The 20190-nt window shown below is 36.5% G+C and overlaps 1 protein-coding gene across 6 annotated transcripts in view; it reads right to left on the bottom strand.

Moving 5' to 3' along the window:
* Positions 1-20190, bottom strand: part of NSD3 (nuclear receptor binding SET domain protein 3) — a 120239-nt gene that overhangs the window by 39640 nt on the left and 60409 nt on the right. For 5 of the 6 annotated variants that reach the window (XM_036109871.2, XM_036109874.2, XM_078069604.1 and 2 more), the window contains exons 5-12: positions 14941-15095; positions 12926-13441; positions 10573-10699; positions 7163-7263; positions 4988-5033; positions 1919-2049; positions 1409-1537; positions 367-493 (exon numbers count right to left, since the gene is read on the bottom strand). In XM_036109871.2, coding sequence (XP_035965764.2) covers positions 367-493; positions 1409-1537; positions 1919-2049; positions 4988-5033; positions 7163-7263; positions 10573-10699; positions 12926-13441; positions 14941-15095 — 1332 coding nt within the window. Of the gene's footprint in view, positions 1-366; positions 494-1408; positions 1538-1918; positions 2050-2437; positions 4075-4987; positions 5034-7162; positions 7264-10572; positions 10700-12925; positions 13442-14940; positions 15096-20190 lie in introns of those variants that run through there. The other variant, XM_036109877.2, reaches the window with a different exon arrangement.

The raw sequence follows: 20190 nt of genomic DNA, 5'->3' as shown, positions 1-20190 counted from the left end.
ATGCTTATTCCAGTCTATTAAAGTCAAGGGACTTTTTATTTAACACAAAACTCTCAAACCCATCTAAAAAATAATTCAATCTACATATTTTGCATAGTTGTTTCGATAAAACACAAATCCATCTCAATGATTTCATAGATTTTACAGTAAAAGCACCAGTAGGAGGAAATTTGACAATAATATTGCTAACTACTCTTTTGATCTTAGGAATCCCAATCCCTGAATGGTCTTAATTTGTTGAAATATCTATGGGAGTGGAGAATGAGAGCTACATAAAAGTGGTAAGAGAATTAGATGTCATGGGGGCTGGCATGGCACATTCCTCCCTACCTGTCTTTTCATATCTATCAAACTAAGTAAACTTACCGGTTTTACATTCCACGCAGATGAACTTTCCATCAGGGAGTGATGCCAATCCCAGGCACTCCAGGTGAAAGTGTTTGCAGCACTCTCCCTCACAAGGAATCAGAGGGTCACCAGAGCTTTCACAGATCTGTAACATGGCAAAAAGCAGTAGTTCTAAAACTTTAGCAGGCATCAGAATCACTTGGAGGGCCTTTTAAGACACAGAGTACTGGATTCCTCTTCCACAGTTGCTGATTCAGCAGACCTATGGTAGGGTCCAAGAATTTGCATTTCTAACCAGTATCCTGACAATGCTGATGCTGCTGGTCCTTGGTCCTCACTTTAAGAATCACTGAAGTTAATTTTTTATTTTTATTTTTTTAAAGTTTTAATTTTAATTCCAGTTAGTTAACACAGTGCTATATGAGTTTCAGGCGTATAATACAGTGATTCAACAATTCCATACATCACCCGGTGCTCATCATGACAAAAATAATAAAAACACAGGAAGACTCCTATATTTAATACATTAAGAAAGAAAAAAAGAACCACTGAACTAGATAACTATTTCCAGACCCAATATGGTATAAGTTTAATAGGCATACTTGATCTTCCATGATTCCTTTTTTGGAATGTGCAATACTTTAACTTTTCTTCACAGGGCAAAACAGTATTTTTCAAAAAGGGTAAATACACATTAAAAAAGGCAATACCAACTTAAATTTAAGAAAATGTTTTTTGAAATAAATCATCTGCCATTTACTTTTTTCGTAAGTAAGCTCTAGGCCCAACATGGGTCTTGAACTCACAACCCCAAGGATCAAGAGTTACATGCTCTACTGACTGAGCCAGGCAGGTGTCCCCCATTTACTTCTAATTAAAAACTGAGTATCGAAATGAAGATGGGCACTTGCATGTGCAGAAGAGACCCAGAAAAGGCTTTAGGACCTATAGCTTTAAAGTAATATAATTTAGAAAGATACTACTCTGTCCAGCAGGAGGTTAACTATATTATCGGTGGAATATTACAGCAATTATTTCAAGCTATCCGTCGCTTGCCTACCTGACACACAGTGTCCTTCTTACTGACTCCAACACCTCTTCTTGACAAACTTGAATCCACGGACTGCACATCAGAAACATCTACATCTGCAGTAGCGGAAGGGCTATCTACTTGCTTTCCAAAGCCTACCTACATGGAAAACATAGCACTTTTTAAGAAAAATAAAACAAAAATTTCCTCCAAGTGAGGAGCTATGAAAATCCTAGCAAGATATGCTCAAATAAACCTTGATACCTCTTTTTTCTTTCTTTCTTTGTAAAAACCCCTGGGTACCATATACCTGATGTTTTGAGAAAAATTATAGTTAAAATTTACAATACAGAAACTATGTTTCTCTTACATAAGAGATCAGCAAAATTAAGACATTTGTAAATTACAAAATAACCAAAATGATTTGTTCCCTGAGTATTTAAAAAATTCCCCAATCTCCCCAGATAAGTCAGGCAAAGCATTTTGTTCATCTTGCAAAGCAAAAGAGAGCACTGTGCCCCGAGCCTTGAACATATTTACCTGCAGGTCACTCAGTCCTCTAGAATCGGAGTCAGATGTGTCTCTGTATGCTGAGCTAGTCATTTCTACATCAGTTGAGGCGCGACTCCTTTTCTTTAGAGGTTTACAGGAATCTGAAATCTCGCTGGCACCTTAATACAACATACTGAAATTAATCCTAAAATAGTGCTTAAGGTTTGTTGTTTTCATTTTTTTTTTGTGGGAGATTCTTTCTTTCCCCAAACTCATCTGTAGTGTGAAAAAAGCACAGCTCTCTTTGTAACACTGAAGTCACGAGTCAAAACTTCAGAAGCTTATGACCTTCCTGATAGTGAGTGATTTAATTTACAACCGCTCTATTAAAACATTTAATTCAGTGCTCCTGCTCTAAAGCTATTTTCAGTCAACAGAGCCCAAGTTCCAAGCTAAAAACCAATTCTATCAAAACTACAGGATAGCCGATTGATTTGGAGCAATCCAAAGAACCATTCAATTTGGAGGGGGAAGACATAAAACCCAACACACTGTGTAGCTTACAAATATGGTCGCAGAGACATCTCCATCTTGTTTTTATTAGGGATGTGACAAATCTTTGATTTGTATTCGATTCGTACACGGATAGTGCCATTTTCCCCCGAATTTTGCAATTCAGTTGATTATTGCCCCCCGAATAAATTTTGGATGTTCATAATTGTTCATCTGAGACTTCCTTGGTGAAGTGGCATTTATTGTGACCATTAACAAGTGCTGCAGCACATCTACATATGTCATGCCATTTAGGAGGCACATTGCTGAGGGTTGTAACGGACAATCAATGTTCAAGTGCAGCCAAATCACGAAGAGCTGGATGAGAGGCCTCTATGTGGAATTTGTGCGGGAAGGAATAAATATGAAAAAAAAAAAAAGGCAGAGAATAGTGTGGAATTTTTTTAAAACTGTGTGTAATACAAATCCAGCCAAAACAATAGTGCAAAAAGTTACAAAGCAACAATCTCTTGGGCTAATGCAGTATAGGCTATACAGAAACAGCCACGATGAAATGTGCAGATCAGGCACGGTGAATACCAGGGAACCAAGGAGACGGTTAATATTTCAACCCACAGTTTGTGTTTTGGATTTTTTTCCCCCAAAATTTCCATACAACAAACAGACATCTAGATCAGCCCAGCAAGCTATGGTGGAAGTGTGCAGTCCAGAAGAGACCATGGAGAAACAAGTCTCCTGAGGCCATGAAGATCCGCAACAGGCTGAGTGAGAGTAGCACTTGGTATATAGCCATGTTCTGTGGTGGAGGATGTGGGCCTCTTTAGACTGCTCAGATTACTGGAACCTTGTTATCACATCCCATTCTACAAGTTTTTTCACTGAATGTTTCCTTACATCTATAAATGAGGGTGCCTGCCCATGTTAACGCTGATTAAAAAACACAAGTACACAAATCTATCTCCTTCATTGCTGGTGTGTGGACCCAGAACACCACCACAAAGTATTTCCTTGGCCTAAAAGATCACTGGATTAACAAGGAGTTTTAACAGAGGAACAGGAGTGCTGTACTGAGAGGCTTTCGAAGGGAAAACACAGGTACCGCCATTTCCGATGAGTTTCTGAAAATGCTAGAAAAATGACAGACTGCCAAAGACAGCTGCCATGCTGTTCTCCATGATAACGGCACTAATATTAAAAAAAATAAGAGCTTTTAATGATTGTAATGTATACAGTTTGGGCTGTTTGGCAAAACCCTGCAGATGTGCATTAATGATGCTTTATTTAAAAACAAAAAACAAAAAAACAAAAACAGTCCATGTTGAAATTGATCAGTGTAAGTTAAACGGTGGTTTTTAGGCTGGACCCATGATTTAAGCTGTACCCATCCAGCTCAGACCAAAAAAAAAAAAAAAAAAAAAAAAAAAATCATCTGAATGTTAAAGCAATCGTTCAGAGTCTTGAAGAAGAAACCAGGCAGGAAAATGCCAATAATGATGATTGGCGAAATCAAAATTGAAAACAAAGAAACTGTTTATCGAGCCGCCGACAAAGAAATCTTGCATGGAGACTCCAAGTCTGGAGTTTCTGGGATGAAATTGTACAGGAATCTCAGTCCACAGTTTCCTCAATCGCTGCGGAGACGGAGCTGTCACTGAATCTGACAGAGCCCTGCACTCCCCGGTCCGCCGACCCTGTGGAATGGTGGAAACACAACGCAATCAGGCCTCCTAATCTCGCAGCGATCGCGATGTCTTTTCTTGGAGCTCCGCCAAGCAGTGTTCCCTCCGAGAGGCTGTTCAGTTCTGCTGAGGATCTCCACGGAGACCATCGCTGCAGACTTCTCCCCGAGAATGCAGAGAGGCTGGTGTTTTTTTTTTTTTTTTAAATAATGCAATTTGCCCAGAGTAAACTACAGGTATTAAATACAGTTTGAATGATCTCACCAAAAACGCACGAATCATGCTATGGAGTTTGTACTGTAGTCAAATTGCACACAGAAAATACGGATATAAGTTTAAGGTTTCTTAAACTTTGTGCATATCTCAAATAGATTCGCATAAGGTCATCTAATAATGGCCATAAATATGCTACGAATCATTTTAATTAAAAAAAAAAAAAGATTTTACAGCACTGTCAAAATAAACGTGGCAAGATTTTTTTTCAATCAGGTTGTCTTGTCTGATTTGTCATAGTCCATGTTTGACAAACATTAATAGCTACTATTCGGTATTCAGTCGAATACCAAAAAAAATGGATTCGTCACATCCCTAGTTTATAAACCAGTGAAACCCCAGAATCTTATGGAGAAAAGTTGGAAACAGTATCAAGTCTACATAGTGTTCTCCAATTTACAAAAACAAGTAAGACTTTACACATGGAGGTACAGAATAAGATCAACTCTAAAACACACACACACACACACACACACACACACACATACACACACACACACACCAGGAAATACTTCAGTTTCACATAAATTTTTGACTGAAGAGCAACAACAGTGATTTACAGAGACAAACAAAAATACATGAAGTACAAATAAGTAATTCTTAAAAATTGGTTTTAATCAAGGAAATGCAAGGCAACATTATAGTAACTCACCTTTCTGTAATCCAGTCTTCACTGTAGCCTGAGGAACTGTTTCAACCTGTTTGGACAGAAAAATATACTATTAACAAGGAATTTTTTTTTTTCACTTTTAATTAACAGAGGGAAAAAAACAATACTTCCATCAATCTAAGTAATGATGAGTGATTAATGTATCTGAAATCTGAACTCCGTCCCATCTTCTGGGTAAAGTTCTCTGTCTCAAGGTCAGGGAGGGTTTAAATCCTAGCTGCCTATGCTGAATTCCAAGTGACAACACACAGCCACATGCTCTCTAGCAAAGACTTTTCCCACCATTCCCTTGGTATATGAAGAGAACAAGAATCCTTTCCTCAGTGTCTGGGAGGCAGGAGAGGGGTTGTTTCTGCAACCAGCCCCAATGTTGCTATAAACCCCTCCCGCCCCAAAGACGTTAGGATAAATTTTTACTTACTATGATACTCAGGTTAATGTAACTCACGCCACTTTAAGACCCTTCCGCGCCTGCACTCACAGCTAAGTTGCTGGGAATCAGGACCCTCTCTGTAGAGAGTGCTACAGGGCTCCATACAGCTGGAAGCTCAATACTTTTGCTGCTAGTACAAACTTAAGAAAATAAGTTTGTGATATTGCAAAAGCACTTTCTTGAGTGTCTTATGAACAGTGTCTTGATCCTACATTAGGAGAGCGAGATCAGAAGTTATTCTGCCAATGTATATGTAAAACACGTGGTAATTTGAGGCTTGAACCATTGGAATTAAAGAAAGGATGCTGTTTGGAGGAGTTCCTGTTTTAGCTATGAATTGAATTTTATGTTTCTTTAAGATGTGGTGAGATATGCATGTTGAAACACATTTTGTAAATATTTAAGGATTGTTCTAAGCTTTTTAAAAAAAATTTTTATTTTTTTTACAACAGGTAAAAAAACATACAACAGAAGCGCTTTTATAAGATACAATTAGTAATACAAATATAAAATCTTCTAAACAATCACTGTTATTGTTCTACTACTAACTATAACACAGTGGCATTAACAATTTGTCCCGCTTTTTATACTCATTCTGCTTATTAATTTTAAACTGGTCACAGACTGAATTTGGGAACCAGCTGGAAAAATCACAACCTTGTTTTGGTAATTAATGCTATAGATTTGCAAGAGCTTAGAAAGATTTTTTGGAATATAATTTCCTAAGTATGAAAGTTAATTATGGTGAATGAATGACAAATTAGTATATTATTTAAATTTTAGTTAAATATTTCTGGGAAAATTGTTTTACATGCTTGGAGATACCATAGAGCACCCACAAAATCACCTTTTAAGTTTGGAAATTTAAATTATGAAGGAAATAATTTGAATAGAAAAGTCCACACTTCCATATTAAGTGGTTTTAAAAATATAAAGCTTATTGGAATACTATTCAGAATTCTTTTTTGTTTAACAGCAGCTGTCTGGGCTATAAAAAATGGATATTCTTCCACTTTAAAAAATTTGGAAAAATTCTTATTGTGAGTTTAATTTCAAGGAATAATGGTTTCTAAAAATTTCTTTGAACAGGTAATTTCATATGCATATTACTACATTGATTACACTGGTTTAATACCCTTCAGTCAAATCTCCCTCCTCTTTTTTGTTTTTACTTAAATGGTGTTTCTGATAACCCAATCACAGGTGAGTGCCACTCCACTGGGAAAATAACATTCCAAAAAATCTGTGATACCAACAGAAAAACCAGATCATCTATGATTATCTGTGTCTTAAATAGAACTCTCATAGTTAAATTAATTTGATTTGTTTAGAAAATAAAAACAATACATACCAGCAGCTTAAACAAAAAATCAAAATTTAAAAGGGCAGGGGGGACTCAATGATGGTTCCAAATAAAAATCATGAAAACATGAAATCACTTTGCTCATAACAGAAATTTCAAAATAAATGTGAGGAATTCTTTAAGAGTCTTGTACCACTGGCTTCCCATCTCCTGCAGCCTATTTTCTGTGAAAATGCTTGAAGCAGAATCACAGGGATGGTTGTATTAGAATTAGGCACTGGAACTCACCAGGACAGAAGCATAAGATAGTCCAGAAAAAGGAAACCCAGTTTGGGGAAAGTTTCTCTTTCTTTTAAGAAACCAGATAAGCCACAACATTTACAAATACAATGTTTTAACTCTCTACATGTAGGAAGCCAACCTGCTCCTTTTTGATCTTCTTCTTTGGCACAACCTCAGTGGATTTCTCTGATTCAGAACGAGTTCTAATCGATCTTCTCTGTTGCTTCTTTTCTACTGAGCCTAAGAGATGATTTAAAGGAACAAACAAAAACTCATTTAAGGATGACTTGACATTCATGTAATTAAGATTTGACCCAATTCCCTGCTTTTCTTATCCATTACTTTGTTTTCTAATTGTAATTGTTTTGTTTTACTTCTGGTCTTTCAATTATAAATCACTAAAAATTCAATCAGTATTACATATTTTTAATTTTAACAAATGAATTAAACTAATTCTATATGTAAAGTGTTTAACGGTGCTTGGTGTACCTGTGTGAGATTTTGCTACTGTTATATTATTAACAAAAAGAGGAAAAAGGCACAAAGATGTGGCCAAAACCAAATCATTAATTTGGATGTCAAGGGACTTGTTACGCTTTAGAAATAATGAGTTATGAAAAACTTTTTGAAACAAGTTAGTAAAGTTTTTCATGTTAAGTAGTAAAACAGAAACTAAGTAATACTTTTAAACAGTAAAATTCTTTGGAAGTAAACAGAAAAACAACTCACATGGACCCCATTTTGGACAGGATAAAACTTAGAATGAGGACCACCATTAGAAAGAACACTAAGTCAGGAATGATTCATTCTGCAATCCTGAGAAGGAACGATGCCTGCAGCACAGCTGTTCTCCATCTTCTCAGCGCTAGGACCACCTACATGGTCCTTCCTACATAATAATCACCCTTCCACACCTTGCCAAGGGAGAAAGCTCTTATCAAAGCAGGCAGAAGCTACTTCAATAAAACCTTCCACATTACCTTCATATTTTGTGGTTTCATTGTTCTTGTCTATGTGTAAATGGTTTCCTTCCTTAGTTCAAAGCCAAAATAAAGAAGGATCGCACTATGTCTGTTTTGGGGAAGAAGGAGGTAGTGTGATACTAATATATTGTTCCTGAGCTGTGTTGATTTCTAGCAGAAAAGTCACAAATGAAGGTGTTGGCTCCTTCCTTCATGCTCACTCTGCTTTACACTGATGGAAATGTTCACTAAGACAACAGATATCCTACCCTCACAGGCACCTGAGTATACCAGAAATCCAGACTTTAATATAATCATCAATATTCAAGTACCTACCAGGAAAGAGGAAAATGAAAATAGAACTGCTTAAAACAAACAAAATAGCTTTACTTGTTTTGATGATGACAACATGACTTCCATTAAGTACAGACGGTATTTGATCTACTATCTTATAGAAAATAAGGCAACACGACTTCTTATAATTGTTCTGAAAGCTACCCGAAGAACACATAAAATCTACTACACTTAAAACCACTAAAAAATACTACATTCTTGTCTTAAGAGAGAGGAGGTGAGCGTCTCCGGATTTGGAAAATAGCTTAGAAATATAGTATAAAGGCAAATACAATTCTTCAAATCACAGAAATTAGCAGTGCCACACACTCTACGTGCCCCTAAACTTACTAAGAAAAGGCTCAAGAATTCTAAGTAGTTAACACCAACCGAGATGATACAACTGGGTCCTGAAAGGAGATAGTCTTTTCTCTTACTTTGCAACTACTGAAGTTATTTCCACAAGAAGCAAAATGGTCATTTAAAAAGGCAAAATACGCTCATCAACCACAGCTGGTAACCAAATTTAAACCAAGGTCAAAGCTTTAGAGCACTCATTAATTTACAACCTAAATATAGTGCCTGCCTACAGAAGAAACTGAGCTTTTTCCAGATATAAAGAATTAGAACCTTCCACTTAAAAAAAAAATTTCATGGCAAAACTTAAATTTTATTACAGTGAAAAGACTATGTGAAAAGAAAACGTTCAGTAGCTGAGGGGAAGGAAAAAAATAAACTCCATTAAAAATAAAAGTATACTATTTAAGATCAATCTAATATGAAGAGTTTATTTTCTCCCTGAATAGGAGAATGTAGATATTTAAATAAAGATCCCCCCTAGGCTAAGTATCACACTTAAATCAGATCAATTACAACAGTTTAATGTAAAGAAAGATAACAAAATTGATGTACCTGACTGGAGAGCTGAGGCCAAAAGATTCTTTTAATCTTCAAAGAAGGGAACAAATGTTTTCAATTATGGCTAATTAATGCAAAATTGTTTAAGTCCATTTATTCATTTCTTTAACATCATAATTTCATTTTTTTATACAGTATTGTGAAATGATACAAGTTGCAAATCTGGTTCTGGACTTTGCTACTCTCTCCTTATTTTAATGCAGCTTCCCTTCCCAACTCAAATTTGGATAAAGGCATAATGTTTTGTATGCCCCATATGCCCCATCTCCCCTGCTACCACCTCTCCCTGTCTTGTAGCCCCCCTCACATTTTTTTTTAAAGAAAGCTAGCCCAAGTTCTTTCCTGAACAGTGATTGCTTTTATTTTAGCTCTTACAATAATAAGAATCTTACTCAAAGTTTCCCTTACAAAAATATTTGCCCCTTCGTGCCACTCAATCACAATTCTGCCTGAGTTACTACTGATTCAAGGCTACTACCTCAGTTCTCAAGACTTTAATCCTTCTAGAAAATTACTCGATCCCTTCTTTGATATGATTCCAACATTTTTTTAAAAGAACAAGGTGAAACAAACTCGTTTCTCCTAAACTAAAATTCCAAATGACCAAACCAGTTGACAATCTAACTCTTTGCTTGATGGCTGTATGAAACAGTAATACTGTTATATAAACCAAACCCACCAGACCCTCAGTTAAACTATAAGATTCTTAGTATGTCAGTCCCTTAACAAAAATTACTTTGACCATTCCAAAGGCACAACCTTATATAGGCATTTCTATTTTAAACAAGAATAATATAGTTTGATTTTCAATTCATGGTATCTGTTAATCAGAGAACAGATTATAATATATAAATTATAATAGGAGAGTTAGGCCCTAGTCCCCTACTTACTAACATCTAGTACACCTAAGAATAATAAAAAGAACATGGGCATCTGAAAATTAGTTTCTAGTAAGAGATGAAAGAGGAAATGGTAAGAATGTGTTAATAGTGCTAGAAAAGTAAAGCTGTTATTTTCATGCAAAGAGAGATAATCAAATGGTGCATTTACTCAGATGTGTACAGATTTCATAACCATACTCTTTTAATTACAAAGCCTTATTACTTAAACTCCTATAGGAAAAATAACTTACTATGAATAAAGCTCCCTAGCCCCTAAACCGTTCTTTCCTATTGAAGTAATTGCTTTTATAACTCAATGTTTTTAAATGTAATTTGATTTTGATAACTGAAAGTTTCTTAGGAACACAGCTACTATGTTATAGCAGAACAGAACTATGACCTCTCAAAATACATATATACCCTACTATATACTATACTCTTCATTCCTTACCCACCTGTAGGACCAGATGTTGCTTCAGGAGATGATATATTCTGAGTTGCCTTTTCATTTCTCTGGTTTGGTGTAGAAATTATAAGTCTGTCCTGTCCTCTGACACTTATTTCCGTTTTGTTACCAATTCCCTTTAAAATAAGACAAAATAAAAAACAGCTGATTACCAGGCAAATGGCATCGTTGGCTTACAAAGACAGCTTAAGATGGTCATGATTTGCTTGAATTTTACACGGTCTTTGACTGCAGTTAATTTATCATCTTCACCATTACCAGAGCAATTTTATTAAGTCATCAGGATGTATTCTAAAATGTACGAGATTATGTGAGGAAAAAAAACGACTCCACATGAGGCATATCACTAAAAAAATGAAACTGTATCACCTAGTTTTCTGTCAAAACCGAAATGTTTTCTGGTCTGAATAGTCTCTCCCGTTACCTCATCACAGGAAAAGAACTGGAGTCATTCTCATTTGGTTAAGTACCCTACTACACTCATGTCTTAAAAGACAAGAATATCCTTAGGTACAGAAATTTGACATTCATGATGACCAAAATGTGTACCCAATAAGCAACTTGAAGCAGATAGAAGGCAGCTACAATTATAGCTCTGTCTCATTTTAGGTATTTTTAATACAATGAAATAAAGGAGTGGTTTGTAAATATTTGTATTTTTAAGATGTTCATTTTAAAAAGATCAGTTTTGGGACGCCTGGGTGGCTCAGGTAGTTAAGTGTCCAACTCTTGATTTTGGCTCAGGTCATCTCAGGGTCATGAGATTGAGACCCTACCCGCCCCCATGCTCAGCGGGGAGTCTGCTTGAGATTTCTCTCTCCCTCTGCCCCTGCCTGCCTGCCCCTCATGTGTGGGGACTCTCTCTCTAATAAATAAATCTTTTTCCAAAGTTTAAATAAATAAACAAAAGACAACTTTATCTCAAATTTCATTTAAATTGCACTCTTTGGAGTGGGGTGACAAAGTTTGATTTGTATATCCAAATGCAGATAAAATCTAGCTCCAAGAATGAAGCCAATTTACATTAAAAAAAGATGCAGAGTATTCATTTGCTATTCCAAGCTGTCAGTAGAACCAAGTGGAGACTGTAACTTAAGCCTTTCTTTTTTTAAAGATTTTATTTATTTATTTGAGAGAGAGAATGAGAGAGAGCACAAGAAGGGGGAGGGTCAGAGGGAGAAGCAGACTCCCTGCTGACTCCCCGCTGAGCAGGGAGCCCGATGCGGGACTCTGATCCCGGGACTCCAGGATCATGACCTGAGCCGAAGGCAGTCGCTTAACCAACTGAGCCACCCAGGCGCCCTCTAACTTAAGCCTTTCCAAGCAGTCTAGTCTTACTGAAATCAGCTGAACCTACAGTCAGAAACAAACTAATAGAGAACCCTTGTACTTCTCTCTAGTAAAATAGTATCACTTGAGCACAGGGTGTCGCATGTAAGTGTTCAATCACTAAATTCTACAGCTGAAACTAGTATTACACTATATGTTAACTACCTGGAATTTAAATAAAAACTTGGAAAAATATATCACTGATGAGGCATACTATAATTATTTTCATGTGCATATGACAATGTTAGGAAATAAGCAGAGTTCTTTAAAAGCACACACCCACGAGGTGCCGCTAAATTGAATTCACAAGCCCACAACTGTGGTAAGGATTTGGAGGACAGTGAAGAGGTATATGGAATAAACATTACAAATGTTATGACACAATTTTAAAGTTTAAAAGCTAAAATATAAGTGCCCTAAATGGAGGTTCAGGGCTGGCTGATGGAGATACTCAATTTGAAGAGGTATTTTCACCCCATTACCCACGCTATCACCACAGTTAATTGTTACAGAACAAACACAGTTCTGGAATTTCTCTTAACTGCATTAGCTATCCAAAGTGAACATGAGTCTAACAAAATTGCCGGTGCAACCAAACAGATCAGCAGGTATAATTATTACAATGGTTAATTCAGATAACTGACAAAAATATAAGAAGAAGCACACTTTGCAGCTAAGAAAAACTAACTATACAAACTGGAAACAGGCAAAGTGCCGAGTTTTTTTCCAAAACTTTAGAGAGTTAAGCTCAATTTTGGCTGCACAGCTCAAGATTAATCTAGTACAGATGGGGATATTACAAAAGAGGGAAAAAAGGAGGAAAACATAGCCTTTTTGCCTGTCTTTTTTGCCCCCTCTTAAACACAGTAAACTCACTGTACATTTCAAATGCAGCGGATAAAAGGGTATTTAAATTATGACTTTGTCTTGTTTGTGGGGTTTCTTTTTAAATGCTAAAGTTGACTACTTATTAAATAATGTTCCCCCAAAACACCCATGAAAAAAGGAGGTACCTTCGTTGAATAAACAAACTGATCGATAAATTTCCCATCTCCTGTAGCGTTCTGAAGAGCAAACACTTGTTCAATCTTCACAACCGGAGACATGTTACACTTCTGCAAATCCAGGCTCCCTTTGTGCATTGTAATGGAAGCTGGTAAAGATTTCCTCGCGGCGGCCGTTTTCCAGGCTATTTTAACAGGAGGTGGTTCTTCTTCTTCCACACTTGTGTGCCGCCTCTGGCTCTGTCTCCGAATTTCAGTACTTGAGAGCGAGGAGGCCACCTCACCTGCATTGGTCTGTTCTGGCTGAGTATTCAGCACTGACCTTGGTCTTCGGGTTTTCTTAACTTCAGCTTTGGAGGCAACATTCTTTTTTGCTTGGGACAAAGCCTCCTCAGGCTGTTTATCAATATAGATAAAAGTATACTGTTCTATTCTTTCCTCTCGGGTCATTTTCAATGCCTTCTCTGCATGGGCAATGCCAATATCCCACTGAGCACGTTCTCTCTGAGGTCGGGGTTTCCGAATCTAAAAAAAGACCCAGGCATATAAAAGACACAGGCATGATCAGATACTCTTCAATCTAATTGGTACATTTAAACCAATATGTATTTCCCATGTGATCCTGTCATCTTTCCAGGTAACATAAATAAATATCTTCAGGTTCTTCAGTCAAATACATGAAATGTTCTAACTCCCTAACTTTGGTAAGTCAGTATTACTATCAGATGATATGCAGGTCTACTCTTATACATCCTTTTTCGTTGACCACTCTGCTGGACAAGTCCCTCAAAGAGGGAGCTGTCCTTCTCACATTATGTTCATAAAAAGCTAGCAATGAGGGCAAAGGGAAGAGAGACTGCAGAACGATTACTTTCAATGGTCAATAAAACACCAACATTAAAAATGACACCCTAAAGCTCAGGGGTGCTACAGAGATCACAACAGAGCAAATGGCAGAGTCTGCATTTGTGCTGGTAGTTTGTACCATAATGCAAACAGGGGCAGAATGCAGAGAAAGGAAAGAGCCCAGAGGAACAAATGAAAGTTGACAAGACATAGGAAAGAAGGAATGTATGAGAGAAAAAATGAACCTGAACCAATTTCCACAGGTCTCCTTCACTGTTGCTCAGAAGACTTTGAGTTGGCCAGACAGATAAGAAAACTTTTGATGACCAAAGCCATCAGGAATTATCCAGGGAGTTAGACTGAGGTAGCCCAAAATTAGCTAACGAAACTATGAGAAGGGATGGTATATGTGGAACGCTGATGTATAAATCTGTAAAATGTTGTCTGATAAAATTAATCAAAATCCTCTGTGATCAAATTTAGCTTTTAAAGTGTAAAAGTATGACAAATTTCTGAATTACAAGAGACCCACCCTAAAATTAGTTGAGTTTAAAAATGTCAACCAGATAGATTATCAGGAGCTGATGTCATAATTCTAAAATATCCACCACCACAAACATATTTCTTGGTTCTATCACTAAGTGTGACCTTGGTTGAACTGGTTACTTAAGCTGTCTGTGCCTCGATTTCTTCATCTGCAGAAATAGGAATAATGGTGTCTACGCCACTTAAGTTGTTATGGAGATTAAATGATTTAATATACACAAAATGCTTAAAATAGTGCCCGTCTCACAGTAGGTGCTCACTGAATATTTTAGAAACTTTACTTTCACAAAACAATTTTACTAGATAAGAATAAAGGAAATTATGTAAAGATAATGAAATAGGAAAAAGAATAAAACTCCCTGGCAAAATCTACATTTCACTAGCATCTACTAGTCTTATGTACACTAATTCAATTCAAAAATAGAATCCAACAGTGTACTAAGCAGAGTTCAAGTTTTTAATAGTATTCTAATGTTGTTTATATAAAATATAAAACTTACTGACATAAAATAAATTATTAAAACTGGACTTAGGTTAACAACTATCTGAAATCAAGTATGAAAACTTCTATTAAATTATTAAATCCTCTAAAAACCATATTCGATTGGTAATGTTAATATGTTGTCAGATACCTTTTGTTTCTCAGAGTGATTGCTGGCTTGTTTGGTTGCTTCAGCCAATAATTCTTCATACTGTTTATGACCTTTATACTCTCGTACTCGCTTTTCATGAACCCATGCCCTCTCTGGCTGGTTGCTAAAAAACTGGACGTGATACTCCCGGGCACCTGTAAGCAAAAATTCTTATTAACCATTTCAGAACATAAGCATCCACATATACTCTGCCAAAAACATGAACCTAAGCCAGGTTCCCTAGTATCACTCCTATTAAAACTTGTACGCTTTGGATTGTCCAAAGATATAATCCAACACTTACCAATTACACAAGTAATAGTTACTGTAAAAAAAAATCACTCCCAAATGATTAAAATTAGTCCAGCAAGTTTTAAGAGAAAGAAAATCAGAAATTCTGCTAATTATCAGATTTGTTACCTTGGTTACGCACCTTCTTTTTGCTTGTCTCAAACCCTTTTACAAACAAATCTGGGAATAAATAATTTTTTCTTCAAAAAATGTGTAACGGGGGCACCTGGGTGGCTCATTCAGTTAAGTGTCTACCTTCGGCTCAGGTCATGATCCCAGAGTCCTGGGATCGAGCCCCATGTTGGCTCCCTGCTCAGTGGGGCGTCTGCTTCTCCCTCTCCCTCTGCCTCCCCTCCCCCGCTCGTGGGTACTCGCTCTCTCTCAAGTATAATCTTCAAAATATATATATAACATATTTTCTTGGACTTTAAAAGTGCTAGTCAAATTGCTTTTCTGGCTATATAAAAGTGGGCTATATAGACTTGGGGATGGAGAGGAGGCCACTGACTCAGGGATCCTGTGAGGTCAAAACTATCTTCATAACAATACCAAGATGCTACCATCTTTTCAGTTGGTGGCATTTGCACTTCATACTGCAAGAACAATGGTGGGTAAGACTGCTGGCACGTTGGCACAAATAAAGACAGTGAATGACTCCAAACAATACTAGTATCACATTCTTCATAGCCACATACTGGCAGTTAAAACAAAACAAAACAAAAAGCCAGTTTTATTTAATGTCCTTGATGAAGTAGTAAAAATGATTAATTTCACTAAATTTCAACCTTTGGACACTGTCTTTTTAATACTCTGCATGATGAATTGGGAAGTATGCATAAAGCGCTTTTGCTTACTCAAGTGTGACAGTTATCTTGAGGAAAAGTACTTGTGTGATTGAGTTGCAAGATCACTGGCCACTTTTTCATAAAACATCATTTTTATTTGAAAGAATGACTGACAGAGAAACTGTGGTTATTTGAACTTGAGCATCTGGCAGGTATTTCCTCAAAAAAGAACAAAGCAAGTTTGTTATTTCAAGGAAATCAACTGACAGTATTTGTTGCCAATGACAAAATTTGATCTTTCAAGCAAAAATTAGAATTTTGGAAAACCTGAGTCTTCCAACTTCCCAATAATCAAAGAATTTTCTGATGAAATAACTGGTCATATAAATTAATGTGATTTTAAAAATATCTATAGAGGATGGGTCCCTGGGTGGCCAGCGATTAAGCACCCAACTCTTGATTTCAGCTCAGGTCAGGTCATGTCATGATCTCAGGAACGTGAGATCAGAGCCTTGCTTGAGATTCTCTCTCCCTCTGCCCGTCCCCCAGCTCCTGTGCACACTCTAAAGAAAAAAAAATCTATAGAAGGATGTGTCAACATTTGGAAGATATGTCTCACTTGGTAAAGCCAATATTTTTTATTTTTTAAAATTTTATTTATTTGAGAAAGAGAGAAAGAAGAGAGCGTGCCTGCAGGGGGGGTGGGGGGGGAGACAAGCATGCTTAGTGCAGAGCCCCACGGGGGGGTGGGCTCAATCCCAGGACCCTAAGATCATGACCTGAGTGAAAGTCAGACACTTAACCAACTGAGCCACCCAGGCGCCCCAAAACCAGTATTTTTTAAATGGCCAATATATGATGTTATAAAATCATGAAAGGTAAAAGATTCATCCAAAGTGCAAGACAGAACCAATGGATTTCAATGTAACAAAGTACAAAAAGTTTATGGATATGATTTCAGATTCCATATTGCAACTAACCCACTACTTACTGAGTTTTGGTGTAATATCAAAGAAATATATCCACAATTATCTAAAAAGGCTATTAAAATACACTATCCTTTTTCAACTACACATCTGCCTGAAGTCAGATTATCTTCATATAGTTCAACCAAAACAACAAATCGTAACAGAATGAATGTAGAAGCAGATACAAGAATCTAGTATCTTCACTTAAGCCAGACATTAAAGAGGTTTGCAATGATGTAAAATGATACTATTCTTTTCAGTAATATTTTTGAGAAAATAGTTATTTTTCATAAAAATATAATGATAACATATAATGGATTATTTTTAAATGAATCAGTAAATATTTTTAAATTCTCTTAGTTTTAATTTCCAAATTGAAATAAATAGTAATAGATAGAATCCATGTAAACAAAAGCTTTTTAGAGTCTTCAAATTTTAAGAGTAAAAGGGGTCCTGGGACCAAAATATCTGAGAACTGCTGTTCTAGAACAGTGCTACTCTCCAAGTGTGGTTCCCATAACAAGCCAGTCTGTGACAAAATAAGCACAGAAAAGTAAGCATTTAGAAACTACGGTAATTTGACATTGTCATGACATTTAGGCACATGATCAGGGATCTTGTACTATGTATTTTTTTGCAGGAGAAGGCCTTTCCTTTTTATAATAGTTACTTTTATTGTATTTTATGTAAGTATTGATCCATGGTGGATTGGAAATTTTTTAAAAAACGAACAAAAACTGGTCTTTTACCATACATAGTTTGAAAAACACAACTCTACAGAAAATGTCTCAGGTTAATAGAGTACTGTATAACTGGTCTTGGCGAATCCAAGATAATTCAGGTAGGCAGAGAAAGGTAATAAGCAGATCCTAACTAGAAAAATGTAGGTATAAGCTTAAATTGAACTCAGTTATCTGAAATCGATTATATCTTGGATTTGAAAATTTTTAAATTTTATTAGACATTATGGGAGATTATCTAAGGAATTATTTTGAAACTAGATTAAAATTTCTTATGTAAAATAGCCTGTAAGAGAGAAATACACAATTCGATTTCCATATAATCTAATCTGAGAGGGAAGAGCCAAGCACAAATTTGACTATAATTAATCAAAGAAGGTTTATCAAAAGTCCAAGAGTTTTTAGGGACAAAAAAAGAAATATAACCTAAACTAACAGGTGAGTCTGGAAGATATGGTAGTGGGTACAGGTGATAGGGTTAAAAGAACACAGGGCATAATCTGTTTTCAAAAGTCAGTTAGTTATTCAGAAACAGTCTTTAAATTATAGTTAAAAACATGAAAACTAAAACTCAGAGATGACACAATCTCATTTTAATCTTTATTTTCAACTTCTTCCTCTATTAAATCATTAGTACAGATGAAACAAATTAAACAACTTGCCTCTTTGTTATTATCACTTTATTTTCTGCTGGCCAAAGAACTATGAATGAAATAGAAATCTAAAGACCTGAAAAAATGAGAAGCAAGCACATCTGTGTTTGAATAATGGGCTGAATTCCAAAAGAAAAATGCAGAGGAGATTTTCTCTTTAAAGATTTATTTATTTATTTTAGAGAGAGAGAGAGAGAGAATGCATGTGCACACATACGTGGGGGGGAGGGACAGAGGGAGAGAATCTCAAGCAGACTCCCGGCTGAGTGTGGAGCCCTACATGGGGCTTGACCCCACGACCCTGAGGATCATGACCTGAGCCAAAATCTCCAGTCACTCAAATGACTGAGCCATCCAGGTGCCCTGGAAATCTTTTTATTTAAGAAAAATAATATAAAGGTAAAACCATCCAGTTTTAAACTAAAAAAAAAAAAAAGTTAGGATTAAAAGTTGTAATAGGTAAAGAAGATGTGGTACACACACACACACACACACACACACACACACACAAATGGAATATTACTCAGCCATCAAAAAAATGAAATCTTGCCATTTGCAACAATGTGGATGGAACTAGAAGGTATTATGCTAAGTGAAATAAGTCAATCATAGAAAGACAATTATATGATCTCACTCATACGTGGAATTTAAGAAACAAAACAGTGGAGCACAGGGGAAGGGAGGGAAAAATAAAACAAAATGAAATCAGGGAGGGAGACAAACCATAAGAGACTATTAATCATAGGAAACACACTTGAGGGCTACTGGAGGGGAGAGGGAAGGGGATGGGGTAACTGGATGATGGACATTAAGGAGGGCACAGGGTATAATGAGCACTGGGTATTATATGCAACTGATGAATCACTAAACTCAACCTCTGAAACTAATAATACACTATGTTAATTGAATTTAAATAAATTAAAAATAAATAAAAATAAAAGTTACAATAGGTATAATATGATATCATTTAAAACTCTCAGTAGGGGCACCTGGTGGCTCAGTCTGTTAAGCGTCTGCCTTTGGCTCAGGTCATGATCCCAGGGTCCTGGGATTGAACTGTACATCAGGCTCCATGCTCATTGGGGGGCCTGCTTCTCCCTCTGCCTGCCTGCATGCCTGTCTGCCTACTTGTGATCTCTCTCTCTCTGTCAAATAAATGAATAAAATCTTAAAAAAAAAAAAAACTCTCAGTAAAAATATTTACTATCCTATTAATTACAATATACATAGAGAAATATAATTACTCTCAAACTTTTTTTTTTTAAGAGGGAGAGGGAGCAAGTGTGAGCAGGAGGCAGAGAGGGAATCTTAAGCAGTCTCCACGCCCAGCGCAGAGCCTGACATGGGGCTCTATCTCACAACCGTGAGATCATGACTTGAGCCAAAATCAAGAGTCAGATGCTTAACCCAGTGAGCCACCCAGGTGCCCCTACTCTCAAACTTTTAATAGTAGTTACATTATCTGAAGGATGAAATTATAGGCACTTTTCACTTCTGACTATATATATTTTGTATTGTTATATGCAGAAAAAGCATTTCATTTTTAACTTTTAGACTTAAAATGATTATTCAGCCATGAGATAAAAGGAAATCCTGCCAGAATGGACGAACCTAGTGGACACCGTGCTAAGTGAAAATAAGTCAGACAGAGAAAGACAGATACCATATGATCTTACTTGTATGTGGAATCTTTAAAAAAAGTCCAACTCATAGAAACAATGTAGAATGATGGTTGCCAGTTATCAGGGGCTGGGGTGGGAGAGAAATAGGGAGATGCTAGTCAAAGGGTATAAGCCTTCAGTCATAAGATGAA

This window comes from Halichoerus grypus, chromosome 3 (assembly GCF_964656455.1).
Source record: "Halichoerus grypus chromosome 3, mHalGry1.hap1.1, whole genome shotgun sequence".
Taxonomy (NCBI): Eukaryota; Metazoa; Chordata; class Mammalia; order Carnivora; family Phocidae; genus Halichoerus; species Halichoerus grypus.
This window is presented reverse-complemented; position numbering and strand designations above follow the sequence as displayed.